The sequence below is a fragment of the Pseudorasbora parva genome, chromosome 1, assembly GCF_024679245.1.
Source record: "Pseudorasbora parva isolate DD20220531a chromosome 1, ASM2467924v1, whole genome shotgun sequence".
NCBI lineage: Eukaryota > Metazoa > Chordata > Actinopteri > Cypriniformes > Gobionidae > Pseudorasbora > Pseudorasbora parva.
Genome location: NC_090172.1, coordinates 7,222,669 through 7,239,178, shown reverse-complemented (window position 1 = coordinate 7,239,178; position 16,510 = coordinate 7,222,669). Strand labels below are relative to the sequence as shown.

At 39.4% G+C, this 16,510-nt stretch overlaps 1 protein-coding gene across 2 annotated transcripts in view; it reads right to left on the bottom strand.

Annotated features, from left to right (window-relative positions):
* The window catches only part of sbf2 (SET binding factor 2), a 179,750-nt gene that overhangs the window by 124,978 nt on the left and 38,262 nt on the right, over window positions 1-16,510 (bottom strand). For both annotated transcript variants that reach the window (XM_067414596.1, XM_067414667.1), the window contains exon 3: window positions 8,067-8,204. In XM_067414596.1, coding sequence (XP_067270697.1) covers window positions 8,067-8,204 — 138 coding nt within the window. The remainder of the gene's footprint in view (window positions 1-8,066; window positions 8,205-16,510) is intronic.

Here is a 16,510-nt window from a genome sequence, read left to right as displayed (position 1 = left end):
CAGTCGGGGGGACGTGGAGACATGTCCTGGAGACTAGTCTGATAAAGTCAAGGGGGAAGAATGGGTAGAAGCCCATAGTGAGCCAAAAGCAACGGGAGAAAATATTTAAACAACGTGATTCAGCTTTCGCTTTCCACATCTACTAGAAGACTCACAGCTGTCAGACAGGAGGCTCACGTCACATCTACGTCGTCAAGCTCAGTCTGAGCCTGCGCAGTTCGCTCAGCCATCAGGAAGTGAGTGCCCCTAGGTTGACTTCATTATTTCGCCGTTGACGTCAATGGGGTCGCTGTGTCCATTTCTTTTACTGTCTATGGTTGCCGCTTGGTTTGCACATGACTGAACCGGTGAAGGAGACGCGCTGCTGAAGTGCCGCTCAGTGACAGCAGAGGGCGCTGATGAACTGCAGAATGCAGCCGGTTACCCCGGAAACCAGCAAACAAACAAAAAAACGCGTGTAGTTTTTAAAACAGCCATTCGTTTTTGTAATCTCAATGTTGTTCATCACAGCACCAAATACTTAATACTTAAAGACTTAATAGGCTATTTATTTTCAATTTTAAACATTTTTATGTTTTAATCTGGACTACAACATGCCTTAATGATTAGAACTGTTCTAATTATTTGTTATTGTTCAGTAAAACTTTGACACCTCCGACTTCATTAGTTAACATGTTAATTCATTATTACCAAAATGACAATGAAAAATACTTATAAAGAATTAATTATTCTATGTTAATTTCTTAGTTACTTTTTAATAACATTACAATCAAAATAACTTTTAATGGACCTAAGATAAAACTAACAATGATCAGTATTTCTTAACTAACATTAACAAAAACATTATACTTTCTGTACCAAATGTAGCTATTGCTCAATCTTAGTTAATGCATTAAGTAATGAGACCTTATTGTAATTTGTTACCTGTTGTTCTTTATAGCCTAATTCTTTTGCACTTTAATCTGTTTGAAAATGTTACTTTTACAGCTCTGAAAAAAATCAAGAGACCACATAACATTGATTTCTCAATGAGGGTTCTCTTAATTTTTTTCCAGAGCTGTATATATTTTTGGTGCATTATTGTATTTAAACATTCAGTTATTTTTGTTCTTACAAAAATAGTTCTTAAAGCTGTTATGCTATGGCAACACTTTTTTGTGCAACTTATTTAAATATCGTGATAATATCGTATATCGTGATAAAACGTCATCAATTAATCGCAGCATGAAAAATTGATATCGGCACATGCCTAAAACCAACTCAGGAGGTGGTTTAAGACACATTTCAAATGAAGTATAAATGCATCTGGTTGTAAATGCATATCAACATGCCAATTTTACTCCTCCCAAAATATTATAGGCTATTTGGCGTTATAGCGAGATATGTCAGCACTGCTGCAACACACGCAGCAGATGAGTAGCTGAGAGTCTCTTCAGTAAGCCGATGTGCAAAATTCAGCAAAAAAATAAATAAAGTGTTGCATATGCTCAACACACAACCATCTTTATCAAAAGTAGTCGTGGTACAAACGCTGAGACTGCAAATTAGAATAAAGGAAAAGGTCTCTCGCAGTTGACTGATGAAGATACATTTATTATTGTCATTTTAATAGGAATCCGCACATATTTCACATCAGGTTTTTCCATGCAAATTCACTGCATTGACCAACAGAAAGCTGATTTGTTTGCATTTAGAGGCATGGGTGGATAGTATGTGAATTGGAACGCAGATGTACGCTCCATGGGTTATGAGGCCACCTAGCATCTATTCACTCGAAGTAAGGAAAACAGTCCCAGGAGACCTACAGCTTAATGAGATAAAGCACTATCATGGTCCATACGTGAAAGAGGCAACCCTGCATTACGAACTTCTGGATAAGTGTATCGAAGAAAAATAGTGAGAATGAGACAAAAGCAGACAGACTGAAAAGACCTTTCTGAAGACGGCAGTGAGGTTGCGATTAAGAATGATGCTTCAGTCTTAATGTGCCTGATGACACTGTGAAGTACTCTTCATGGGTGGTCTTCTCTCTTAATCTCCCACGAGGCTCAGTAGTAAAGGACGTAATATAAATAAAGAAGATTTACAGTCTCACTGTGAAAGAGAAAGGCAGAAAGCGATAGGGAGACGGGACAGAGAGGAGGACTGCGCCAGCCGACAGCTGGGGGTCATCAAAGCTCAAAGACATGACATGCTGAAGTTCCTGCCAAACAGTTTTGTAACCTTTTGGAACCACAAGCATCTAAATGCAAAGAATTCCTGCTTTTACTGACCATTTAATTACACATTCTTTATCCTGTCATGACTTTGTTTCTTTGTACTCAAGTAAAGCAACAGGAAGTTGACAGTAAGTCAGCATGTTGGCATCCATGTAGATGCTTGTGGTAAACGGGCTGATTCATAATGAAACTGCAAAGGAATACTAATTAAACTTCTAGGCATTTAAAGAGTGAGCAGTCTGCTTAACAAATTAATGTGATTCACAGCATTGAAATGCTATGTTTTGGTCATGATGACCACCACATCCTGAGAACTGAATTAGATTAATCACGCAAAATGCCACATTGCCGGTACTAGGATGCTGATCTCGATAGATGTGGAATGTCGGAATGTGATCAACCGGTTGGCCTCACAATTACACCCTCATTGCACAGGTAAAATAAATGAATACATTCCTCAGAATCTTTTGGTGACACTTTAAAGTGCCTGATAATTAAACTCTCAAAAAAGGCACATGTTGTTCAGTGGTGTATTTCTACAAATGTTTACAAGAGGGATGGTTATCTGACCTGGTTTCTGAGGAGCAAGAGCCTGTTGAGGCATCCAATTACCTTGAGCATCCACTGCTCTTTTGAAGACGACACAGGATTTTTCTCCTAGAAAACAGTAGCAGTGTCGCATTTTCATACGGTTGAATGAACTTGAATTGAAGGGCTTGACTAATGCACATCATGACTTTGCTCAGAATCTCACCATCTTATGAAAACCCTTTAAGGCACTTAGCCACAGTAATCATGAATGTGGTAAAGTTTACTGACATGACACAAAAAAGTGCAAAGCATTCAGGAGAAATATGCCTGGAGGAAGCAATTACTCTATCAAGTAGGTTCTACATAAAAAGTATGATGCAAAGAGTTAAAGGACAACAGATGTACAAATTTGGAATAACCATGTGGGATTTGAACCTACAACCTTTGGGATATTAGATTAAACCCTTTCCTCTATCACCTCCTTCTACCTGATGGAAACAAAACATGTTGAAAGAAGCCTAAAGATCCTTTTGATAACCTTTGAATAGTCCAAAAATCAAGTCAAAAATATTGACCAATCAAAAATTGGACAAACAATGTAACAAGAGTGGGGGGAAAAAATGGATCAGGGGACTAGTCACACTATGCCCAATCTATATGCAACATTTTACAACTTTCCTCTAAATGGATCTAGGTGCTGCTGTAGACTCCCAGCCAGAGGAAGTAGAAAAATAAGAAGAATGCCAAGGTAAACAATACGCACCTTCAGCATCTGGCCTCTAATAAACCCAAAAGCACTTTTGGCTATCAGTAGGGTTGAACAGCTGTCCTCACTGAAATCTACGTGGGCTACCACAAAGATGATATGATGAATTACTTGGTAAGTGTAACCAATGACGGTCATCCTTAATGCTCTGTGATTCCTGAAGAGAAACATTTCTAATACAGCCACTCGTGACAATCAAAAAAGCAGGTGGAAAATTACCCCAAATGGCAAATTTGATAGATCTAAGGTGAGTCCTGTATAAAATACATACATACATCTGATAATATGTCTAGTTCATTGGCTGCCGGCAATCACTTTTGTTCATCTGTCAAACTGACTCTTGTAGAAAAGAAAAAGCATGTCAAATTTTAACTTCCTAACTCGAACAGTTTTTACGAGATTCTCCTTGTTACAGCCTCCCTCTAGGGGTGAAACTTGGCATGTGTCCTTCAAGCAACCTGGTGTCCATGTGTAATTTATTTGGACGTTCAGAAAAAGCAGGTCCATTACTCAAAATGGGACCACCAGCAAAAATTCATTGGCTTGATTCTGATAAACAAACCGATGAACTTGGATAACCTAATTTACAGAAAACGGCACACTTGAGACTATAGTCTGCTATTTATCCCAGAGATACATCAGAGATGGGCTTCAGTACTCTTCTTTCTGAAGGTGACTTCTACACTGCTTCAGTTTGCCACATTACAGAGGAAAGCCCTGGCGATTAAAGGCTGTAATACACTGCATAACCTCTTCCAGAATTTTTGCCATGATTTACAGTCAGGACAAATCAACATTACTTGTCAAAAGTCAGAGCTATTCTGCAGATTTGAGTTGAGAAGTTTTATAGAAAATCGTATAGTGTATAGGCCAATTCACATTGCACTGACAGATGCACTGATAGACATATTGCAATCACCAGATTACAGTCACTTCTCAGACATTCCAGGACACCACAAATGCTGACCGTACATGTTCAAATGGTGAGAACACCAAACACTGACAGGGGTGACGTACTGAACCGACAAAACCCGACAACGTGTTCTTTGAATTTGGTCGGCATATGTCGGTGCAGCAACTGGCCTTATAATGGACAAAGACTATATGATTACATCCAGTCAGAGAACATCTAACAATTTTGATATTTTGGGTCGATTTTAGAACTCGTATTGTTTGCCTAGTGTTTTAAAATCTGTTCAGATTTGAAAGTCATGTAGTATATTCCAGCCTTAAGTTGTGCTTGAACCTTATTACCAATCCTACCCCAGTACAGTAGCCTACCTCAGTCAAGGATACAAATTTACGGGGGATGCACTGTTCCTTGCACTCCAACTTCTCAGCAAAGGAAAAACAAAACATGAATGCTCAATGTTTTTCCTCTCACAATGTGGGACAATCTTCTACAGGAGCTAGTTTGGTCTAGTTTCATGATCACTGGAAGGGGCTGAGGTTGGAACCCTGATGGGCACTTGCCAAAAGTCAGGAATTACAGCTGCATTCTTTACATAGCTGTCCTCCAACCCCAAGCCCTTGATGTTCTCAGCACTGCTTCTTTCCTTCTCCTAGCTGGACAGTGAACTTTAAGATGCAACAGCAAAAGTATTATCCATCCTGGTCGAAGCTGCGATCACTGAAAGGTTCTCAGACTGGTTATCGTTATCCTTACAAATACTGAATTTATCACCTCAATCAGCTTTAAAATATTTTGAAAGTATTCTGGTCTTTCTTTAGGCTATAAAGATCAATTGGAAATGTTTCACTGGCATTGATCAAATAGTATGTCAGATGCATTTTCATTAGATATATAAATAGTTTCTTTATTTTGATCCAAAATGCAGCATCTAGAGTTCTTACCAGGTCTAGAAAATATGATCATATAACCCCAATTTGATCAACTCTACACTGGCTATACCTGTTAAGGCCTGTATCAGTTACAAAGTATTGCTACTGATTGGTCCTAAATGGTTTAGTTCCTGCCTTATTTACCCAATCTTCTATCGCCATCCATCATGCTCTTTAAAGTCACAAAACAAAAAATACCTAAGTCCACTAAAGGAGGGAGAGCGTTTTTAGAATAGCCTTCCTGACAATATTCATGGCTAAGAATCACTCTTCCATCAGACTCACTCTTCCAATTTAAATCTAGATTACAGACACATCTCTTTAGCCAAGCATTCACATAATGCATCTCATAAACTTACACTCTACTAGTTATATCAAATCAAAAGCAGATGAGTACTTATTGCTTGAAATGTTATGAACTGCAACTACACTAATTATTTCCCATTTGTTTTTGTGTTTCTACCTTGGGATGACCATTCTGAGGTAACTAGAGATAACGCCAGCTCGAATTTGTATCCTAGACTCTTATGAAGTTTTCAGACGACCCAACATCTGTGAAGAGATTACCCCAACCCCTGCAAGGACAAATTCTTTCAAAATAATTTGACCGATTAATACTATCAGTTAACAGTGTAAGGGTTTTTTTATTTTGCGAGCCACGTGCGGCTCTCTGCTCTCTGCATTCACTGCTGAATCAGACTGTTTAAAAGCCCCTTTAGTGGAAGATGAAGCAGCATCTCAGCTTGAAATCATCAAACTTTCTGAGGATGACAGACTTAAAAGTGTTCTGAGGGAAGGAACCGTGGAGTTTTGGAAGATTGTGCCGATTGAGAGATATCCCAGTGTCAAACAGGCAGCACTCAAACTATTGTCAATGTTTGGGTCAACTTACATCTGTGAATATTTTTTTTTCAACACTAAAACAAGCAAAATAAAAGCATTCCTCTGTCCTGACCGACACGCATGTGAACGAGTTACAACAACTAGCCACAACTGAATACAAGTCCGACTTAACAAAGATTGTAGAAAAAAACCAAAGAGTGCCAGGTGTCCCACCACAGTAAAGTAAAAGGAGGTATGCTGATACAAACATTCAAATCGATGAAAACTATTGTGTGTTATGTAATATGTAATTATAATAAGTAATAAATAGTAATAGTAAAAAGTTATTGTGAGAAACATCTGTTGTGTGGCTCTTCGTAGTCATGAGTTTTTTTTGGCTCATCATGTTGAACAGGTTCGCCACCTCTGCTGTGCAACCACACCTACAAACATTTTGCACTGAGCAAGCAAAATGAAGCGAGCGAAAAGTAATAGTGTGTGGGACCATTTCGACAGAAAGGACTATCTGAGGAGGTAACGCAGGGAATCTGTTCAACGGTAGTAAAATACATTTAGCCCATCAGGGTCGTCTGTGGTGAAGGTTTTCAAGAGCTATATCGAGCCCAATTACGAAATCCCTACTATTACCAGTATAATTGAAGCTTGTTTGGAGGAAAGTGACACTCGAAAGTGACACCTATGACAGACAATCAAATGATAGGTGCTTCCCAAAGTTGGCCACTCTAATGAGCCGTTATCTCTTTATTCATGGGATATAGAGGGTTTTTTCTGCCATGGGTCCAACTGTCAACGGTGAGCGTTCCAGACTAACCCCACCTCACAAACACATTAAATAAAAACTAGACACGGTGTGGATTGAGGTAGGCCTGCTATTTTATTGGATGAATAAAATTGTTTTGTGTGTTTTCGTTCTGTCATCTTAATTTGTATATATTTTAAATATTTAGTATAGGCCTATTAATTTGATTCAGTTGTCAGAAATGCTACATGTGCTTGAGAACTTGATAATGTGTGAATCGAGGTTCTGTTGTTGAGCTGTTCTGTATGCTGCTCTTTGCACATGGAAATAAAATTGTGTAATTATAATTTATGTATAAATTATTACATCATTATTATATATTTTATAATTATAATAAAAATTATATATATTTTTTGTTGTTGTTTTTTTAGTTTTTTTTTTTTTAATGGGTCACAGACACTTGTCAATGTATTTTTATTTAATGCCCATTCAATTGTATAATATCTTATCAGTTAACGGTTGATATTCAGATAACGAACGGCTGTTGTCTGTCGGGAAAATTAACCGAAATGATCATCCCTAATTGTCCCTAATTGTAATCATTATGATCACAGTTTGGAATAAATGCTTTAATGAGCTCATTATTTCTGCCTTAATGAAAACATGATGTTAGTTAACTGCACGATTCATATAGTCTTCGAACTGTATGTTTTTGACATATGGGCTTTTTCTTTCTTTTTTACAGTCACCTGTTGACAGATTGTTCTAAATTATAATGTAGAAATGTAGATGTAGATGTATAATGTAGAAACATGCATTATCTAAAGCTGATTTGAAACGATATGTATTGTGAAAATAGCTATACATATATATTTTATTTTATTTAACTGAATTGAATGATTAGTTGAATAACCTAAAATTTAATTTACTTTTACCTTCCAATTAATGACGAGGAAGTGTTAAAAAAAGCTTTTTTATACAAGCTCAGAGTAATATCTGTAATATTTGTTTTATGGTATCTTGGCAGTTGTTTTTAGGTAAAATAAATAAATAAAATAAGGTAGAAATGAAATCAGTACAAATTCAATAGCAGGATCCCTTATAATAAAAATATGGCTAAACTAACCTGTAGGTTGACCTCTGCCTCAAAGAAGGTCAGACAGGAGCAGTAGTGTCGTTCTGAATCTATGTCTGTCAGCACCACTGTGAAGAATGTTGGGGGTTTCCTCTCACGAGACAGCCTCCATCCACCAGGCTGGCAGAACTGTAAAAGCACAAAAACAAGCAGACACTGTAAGACTTGACTCTAAACCAGAATGTTGGGGGTTTCCTGACATTACCCGAACATTCAGTCAGCACCAAAGCAACCAGTAAATTTAATTTACCATAAGAGATTTCATCATTTGCACAGAGAAGCTCACAGGGATTGAAATGCAGGTTGTTGAAACTCATTTCATACACCTTTCAATGTTTTGACAGGGCTTACTGGAATGCAGTATGAGGCTGTTAAGGTACGTCAGTGTGTAAATGGGCTAGTGTGTGATCATATGCAGGATGTGCCACTTCAGATAGTACATCCTCTCTTCAGAAGGGAGGAAACGCCACTGAGCGCCTCATTGCCCGTCCAAAAGCCTCCATATCCATTCTGTTACACAGAATATCCCAATAAATAAATCTGGATGATATCCTAGCAGACTATCTGTAGATTGCCCATACAGATTTACAGATAAGTCACATCACAAGATTTCAGAAGCACAGCGAAAGCACAGTGGCCTTCCTGTAGCTCAAACAGAGCAGTGGTTTCCAATCCTGGAGCTAACCAACCACCAATAGTGCACATTTTGGATGTCTCTCTTATATAAGAGACACACGTATTTGAGATCTTCGAGCAGGGGTGTCCAATCCTGCTCCTGGAGAGCCACTGTCGTGCAGATTTTAGCTCCAACTCCAATTAAACACACCTGAACCAGCTATGCATACTAAAACCTTCCACACAGATGGGTTGAGGCAAGACAGAGCTAAACCCTGCAGGACAGGTGCCCTCCAGGACCAGGTTTGGACACCCCTGTCTTAGGCTAGATTCAAACTGTCAATCCAAATCCAATTTTTGTGCATATTCAATTGAAATCAGATCAGATTTCACAAGTTTGAATGGCTAAAAATCTAATGAAATGCAATGTTCACAAATTAATGTCGAGCTACATTCATGTGGTTTGGAATCTTGCATTTTCTGCATTTCTGGAAATCTGTTTAGGTCTGACTGCTCTGATCGGATTTGGTAGGGTTTATGTGAGAAACAAAAACATATTTTCTGTACACGTTTGAGACGTGGAATAAAGCCGCTCATACCAGCCTTCTACATTTCTGCCACTGCCTCAGAAGACACAGTAGTTTAACACTGCAGCTACACATTGTCATGTTGTAAAAAAGACAACATCAGTATTGCAAACCACTCCGTGCTGCGTTCGTTGTTTCTGGTGTATACCTACCACCACAATGTCATTGTCATAGAAACCAATGCAGATATTACGGAAAACAAAAAAAGCAGAATGTACACACAAATCAGATCTGAACAGTTGCGATAAACAATGTGGACCATCGATAATTTTAGATCAGCGTCTAATCAAATACACAAATAATCAGATTTGGATTCACAATGTTAACGAAGCCCTAGGCTGAATCTGAAATCGCCCCCTAAACCCTCAATCACTATACCTTACTTTAGTTCACTAATACCCCTTTTCCACCAGAATGAACCAGGGGCTAGTTCAGAGCCAGTGCTAATGCCAGTTTGTAGTTGGTTCGCCTGAGGAGCCTTCTAAGAACCGTTTGCTTTTCCACATGCTGAGAGCCACAACAGAGCCAGGTCTTACATCACTGTATACGTCTCATCTTTCTCAGCAACGCTAGCGAGGCAGCGGGAAACACAAACAAACACACACACACACACACACACACACACACACACACACACACACACACACACACACACACACACACAAGGCATGTTCTATCTAATGCATTGACACTGCACAGACCGGCCCGTGTATGATATTAAAAAAAAAACACGAGTGAATCAAAAGCATAAGGAGTCATATGCTCTCGCTGGACTCGTTCCCATACGGCATTCGGCATCTCGAACAAGCCTTCCATCTACAATGGCAAACATTGCGTTACTATTGATTCACATGGCTTTACGACATCGTAAATCATCGGCATCAAAACACAGCAAATCCATCGCATTCATGCAGTTCGCAGTAATTTGTATAGACGGTGATTACAAACGAGCAGCAGCTTTTAGCTCTATTAGGTGCTATTAAAAAAATGGTGGATCTCAAATTTGTGTTCATCTTGTTGAGCTTGCCCCCAGCGCCTGACATAATCGATTCTTACTTCTAGCCCAGCAATGTTTTGGTGCTAATTAAGAACCACTTTTCCTGGCTCGGAGCTGGTGCTTTGGCTCCCCATTTGAAACTAGAACCCATTTGAAACTAGGCTCTGGCTCCGAACTAGCCCCAGCACTGCCTTGGTGGAAAAGGGGTATACCGGTAATATAGTTCTCTTGAAGGACTGAATGAAAACGAGAGAACGAATTTGGAAAGCCGTTGTATGTACATCGGCGGTACGCTCATTATTGCGGTGCGGTATGGGATAGAATGAGTGCACTCAATCCACTATGTTTTCGGACACCACTACAACTCGCTGTCCCCTCAAATAGTGCCCCATTTAAGTGTATAGGGGATGATTTCGGATTCAGCCTTAGAGATTTTACTAACGAGCCGATGAGTTGAATCAGGTGTGTTTGATTAGGGTGACATTTAAAATGTGCAGTGCTGGAGGTTCTCCAGGACCAGGATAGGAAACCGCTGCAATAGAGCATGGCACTGGCAATTCAAAGGTGTGGGGTTTGATTCCCAGGGAAAGCAAGAACTGATACAATGCAATGGAAGTCAGATAAAAACATCAGTCAAATGCTTTAATGTATATGGAATTGCAGGCAATGAATAGCTGCTTCTGAAAGACTCTCCTGGCATGTGGTAAAGAGATAGGGGAGATCGAGACACCAGACTGTGAGTAAATCTGCTGTGTTGGTGCTCATGTTCAAAGTGGCTTGGCAGGGAAAGTGAGGCTGGATCACAAATGGCAGGCTGGCAGGAGAGAGATGAGGAAGAACAGAAGAACAAATCAAAGAAAGTCTGGGATAGAGATGAAAGAGTTGGGAAACTACTGCATGCTGCACAAAGACAACTTTTGACTCATGGATAGGCAAAAGTGATAAGGTGAGTGGGTGAAAACATGATAAAGAGTGATGGGAGAAGGAACAAGAGCACGAGGGACAGCGAAAATGAAAGAGAGCGATATATAGTGTGTTGGATTGACCTCAGGGCTTGAACCAGGATGTTAGCATCCCGCTGCAGCCACAATAGAAGGCAGGAAATCTGGAACGCTGGCAGGCGAAGACGGAAGAGTGGGATGCTCCTTTCCCTTGTCAGATTGGGAAAGGATCCAGGAAAATTACAGGAAAATATGAAAATATTCAAAGTATGTGATAAATTCCCAGCCAAATCCAGATAAACAAATAATAAAAGTGCGTACGTGGGTTAAAGATGTGGGACAGCAGTGCCACACAGACCTAAAACGGACTTTAGACAGGAAAGATGCCGGAATTTGACGCAATTGCAGTGTGCAACCCAGTGAACGATGACAATGTACAACCCAGTAAACGTATTGTGCGTCTATTCTTTACAGCTTAATTTTTATTCGCCTTAAATTAAATATGACTAGGTCTAGTGGAGAAGATGTTATGTATTATTACGCTTAAGCTACATCAATACCCCTTGTTCCTGAGGTTGTTATTATTCAAGTGGCCAGAGGCTCTTAGCTAAAGAGGCTGGAGTCTGGCATTGATTCAAATACTACAAAACCCAAGCCTCAGTCTGAAGTGTTTTGCACGTGCTTGATTTAGTTCACAAGACAAGAACATCCAGGCAGACAACAACTGTTTCTGTCTGGTCAGCTGGACTGCAATCTTATTTTTACTGTAAATATTAGCTTAAGTTTAACATTTAGGATCACTGAAGTAGTTCAAGAAGAAGGCTACACTCTAAAAAAAAAGAGTGCTATATAGTACTAAAAGTGGTTCTTTGGCTTGTAATCATAGGGGAACCACTTTAAGTGCTGTATAGCACCAAATCTTGGTGATTCAGTGGTTCTTTAGCGGTTCCTCACCAGTTCTTTGGGATGACTGAGGTGCTATATAGCACCGTTACCATATACAGAACCTGTTAAGCCCCTGTATGGTTCTTCAGCGGTTCTTTGGGGTGATAAAGGTGCTATATAGCACCACTGCCATACAAAGAACCTTTCAAGCCCCTTTAAAGGTTCTTTACACACCAAAGAACTACTTTTGGTGCTGTTTAGCACCATTATTGAGGAAGAAATAAAATGCGATATGGCACCTCTTATGGGTTCTACATTGCACCATATGACAAAGGTGCTATAGAGCACCTTTAAAGATATAGTGCTATTTGGCACCAAAAGTGGTTCCCCTATGATTACAAGCCAAGAACCACAATTAGTGACAAATAGCACCAATTGTTTTTAGAGTGTAGGATTGGTGGATGGAGCTCTAGGACAAGATGTTTCACACAGTTTCACAGAAAACAAACTCATGCTACAATGTGTTACAATGGTTGGTTATTGGATTCTGTTATCTGATGACAAACATAAAAAATAAACGCTATGGAGCCCAAACAAGGGATCGAGGGTATCAAGGGATCGATTCTTTAACCATGACTGTGATAAGAGGTCTTTGTACCTAATGTCTGTTTGGAGCATACAGAAGCAAAGTACACAAGGTCAAAATTGGGACGATTAATAATTCATGTTGTTTCGATTCATATTAGTCATTCCAGATCTTGATTTGGAATAGATTCAAAATAATTCAGAAACACAAGTTCAGGAATCAGGCTGGTTGCACTATACAGTATATTTCTGATTCATTAAAAAGAACCAGCATAGTCATTTGTTGGGGAATCATTTGAACTACTCTCTGTTTGCATTGAATTTTTTAAATTCACTGAAGGAAAAAGATTTTGCACACAGAAGTGCCACTTCTCTAGCCTGGATGCCAGCCAAATTTAGCCCCCCCCACAACATTTGAGTTCGGGAAATTCGCTCTGGACCTGATCCGTTGTGGAGCAACTATGCCCGAACAGGAGCTGTTCAGACCAATGGAATTGTCAGGGCGGGACTTATACGAGGATGGACAGATGATCAACAGTAACGTAGCATTCGCGCAAAGTCATCAAAGAGTGCTTGGGTTGAATTTGTGCAGTTGAGTTCTGTTGACAACTATGTGTCACTCGACTCGCTCCGTTGCTCTGATTGGTTGTAGGTCTATCCAATTGAGGTCTTTCCCGGTTCGGTTGAACCACACCCCATAATCACAGCCCAATGGAGCAGTATCAGACTCATATTCTGACTAGAATTGAGTATGAAGAAATCAGGCTACCACTTCTCCCAAATGCAAACACAAAGAATTTAAGGGTAGAATAGTGATTATACCACTTACTTTTTGCATTGAATATCCAGCATGTAATGTGCAGATTTTTTTTTTTCAAAAGTCGTGATGTTTTTAAAGTAACTTGGATGTGTCTACACCTCCATCTTTTGACATTTGCGCTGACACCAACAAGTTGAAATTTCCCACTTCCAAAATCAAAATGTTCCAGTCAACTTAAAACTCTCCTACCTCCACTGGAAGTTAACCAATTAAATGTCACTTGAGTCACTGCCATCTTGGAAATTATGTCAGTGGTAATAATCCAGTGGTTATTTTCAAGTTTGGAGTTGCAGCATTAATAATACATGATACAATAATAATCATGGCTATACTTCAAAACGTGAGTGAAAGAAGGCCAAAGCTGAACATATCTGAACTTTGAGTGTCACATTACAATGCTTCACTTGCTGACAAGACATTAGCTTCGCTTCAATGGAGAAAGTGGAAACGAGTCGCATGAAAGAGTCTCAACAGTTCTCCAAACTGAGCTTGCACTCTTGCATCCGTGAAAGAGCTGAGTCATATCACAGAGAACACAGACCCTTTCCTTAAATTAGCTCTCAGTCAAGTGACAATGGCACTCCGTAGTGTTCTACCAGTCATGATGTCAGAGGGCCTTTAATTACACAGTTGGCCTTGTCAGCGAAAGTTCCTCATCATGTGAGAACTGAGCGGCACGTCCACTCCGCAAACAAGACACAAGATCTGCAGCTTGACCTGCTAAGAATCAGTTCAGTGGTTAGAGGCATGGAGGACAGAACAACCATATTAGATCCTCATCTGCCTTGAGCTGTCTTACTTGCATCTCCTTAATGACAGCCATAAAAGGCAGAGGACTGCTGCCCTAGTTAGAGGACAAAGCAAGAGCCGCCGCTCTGATTGCTCTGGGTTGTGTAACAGTGCCAGGCTGGTTCATAATGTACATAAGTTGTAACAACAGAAACACATTCCTTAAACTGAACTGATTTCAATTGGCTACTAAGTTAAGGCTATACTATTAATCAAATATTGAAGATTACTCAAATAAAAATTTCTGGCAAGCAATTTCAAAAGTGAAATCATGGTCGCCGACACTGCTCTACTTTGTGCTGTTCAGTGCTTCACACTCCACTCCGGTAATTAGCAGATTCTTCTTCCTCTTCTGGCATTTTAATCAACCACCATTCAGGACTGGAGGGTAAAGCACTGGATGGCACACAGGAGTGCAACAGTTAGCATTACCCTGGTTCCCTCGACAAAAAACCCAGCAGGATTTTCCCATAGGCTTTTGAATTATTGCTAAAAAAAAGCTCTGTGCCAACAAAAGTTTGATTCTTAGTTGGGGTTGTACGGTTCACAAAACCCACGGCTCTGTTCGTATCACAGGTTTAGGGTCATGGTTTTCGGTTCTGTTGTTTTTTTCTGTCATTAGCATTCCTGAAATTTACTTCAGCATATGATATATAGTTTAATTATCCACAATTTATGATAGGCTACAATTTCTTTTTAAATAATATGTAGAATTTAATTTGTTATATGTAGAAGTTGTTTCCTAACTGGCTGTCTCCTCTACGCTGTCCAACACATTGACGTAACATTTTTCATGTAATCATGTCAATTTTGATCAGAAGAATCCACTGTGGCTTCCATTCAGCGTGAGCAGCTTTTTGCCCATGCTTCAAGTAGAGGAGTTTACCCGTTCGGCTGATGATGTTTATTGTCTCTGATAGCCTCTGTAGTCCCACTTAAGCCACTTGTTAGCAACTGTCTTTTTCAAGACAAGTAAAGTATTACTGATGTATTTTATGTCATAAAAAAATTATAATTTAAACTTGTGTTAACTTACTTAAACCTTTTAACTGAAAACCCATTGACTTCAAGAGGATGGACCAAGAAATGCTAAAATGCTTACTCATTTCCAGGTTTTGGCCAGCAAAAATATGTTCTACCTGCAGCACTCTATGGCAGCCACGGAGCCACCATACATTTACTGTGCGACTGCTTAAATGCTGTGTTTGATTTTTACCAAAGCCAATCAGAGCATTCAGAAAATAACCAAATAAGCTGCATGGACCCAACCAGATATTCATAATTATTTCCTTTTGTGTAATGCAGTCAAATGCGCTTAGAATAACATAAGTAAATTACAACTAAATGTAATCTATTTTACTAATCATTTAAAGTGTCAATTATACTTTTATTTAGGCTCACTTTAACAGTTTAATTATTATCAATAAGGCAAAAACTCAAAAATTATTAAAAAGGTCCAAAAACCAGGGCTTGACTAACTTTTTTGCTCACCAGCCACTGTGGCTAGTGGTTTTCCAAAGTTACTAGCCACTTTTCACTGACAACAATTGTGGCATCAATACCCAGAGGAAAACTGTCGTATAGATATTTTTATATATTATCTCATAATTTGGCGAGGGATTTATTAGGCTGCTGTCACTTTAAGACCTGACGCAAGGATCTGTGAGCTGTTTACATTCACTTAACACAGAACTGACTGTTTTTGCGTGAATACTCGCCAAGTGCAGCATTTTGACATTATTGTGAGAGTATTTGACTGTTTAAGCGCAATAAGCAGCAAAAAAGAAATCAATTTAGTACTGAGAGGAAGCTTTAGGTGTGCACACTTTGGGTGTGAGTAAAATATTTTTATAGTATACATAAAATTCTACCCGACAAAGTGGCTAGTAGGACTGACACACAACAACTGAAATCCACCGTATTTGGCAGGTAGGCAGCAGTGATGCACAGATTGATCCAAAATAAGAGGGTGCCTACGGTCACCCGCGGGTACCCGCGGTCACGCGTCATCCAAAAATATTTTTAATAATATTCGGTCGCGGTCGGTCGGTCATTGTAAATAAAGATGACGCAGGACAAAAAGCCCGATTTCCCAACACGTTGAAATGAGCAATGCTATTGTCCCATTTATAGGCTATCCTTTTTTAAACGCATATGGCCTAGCTCAGTAATGTCCAACACGATCACATGGTAATGCGTATCAAAATGAGTTTTGG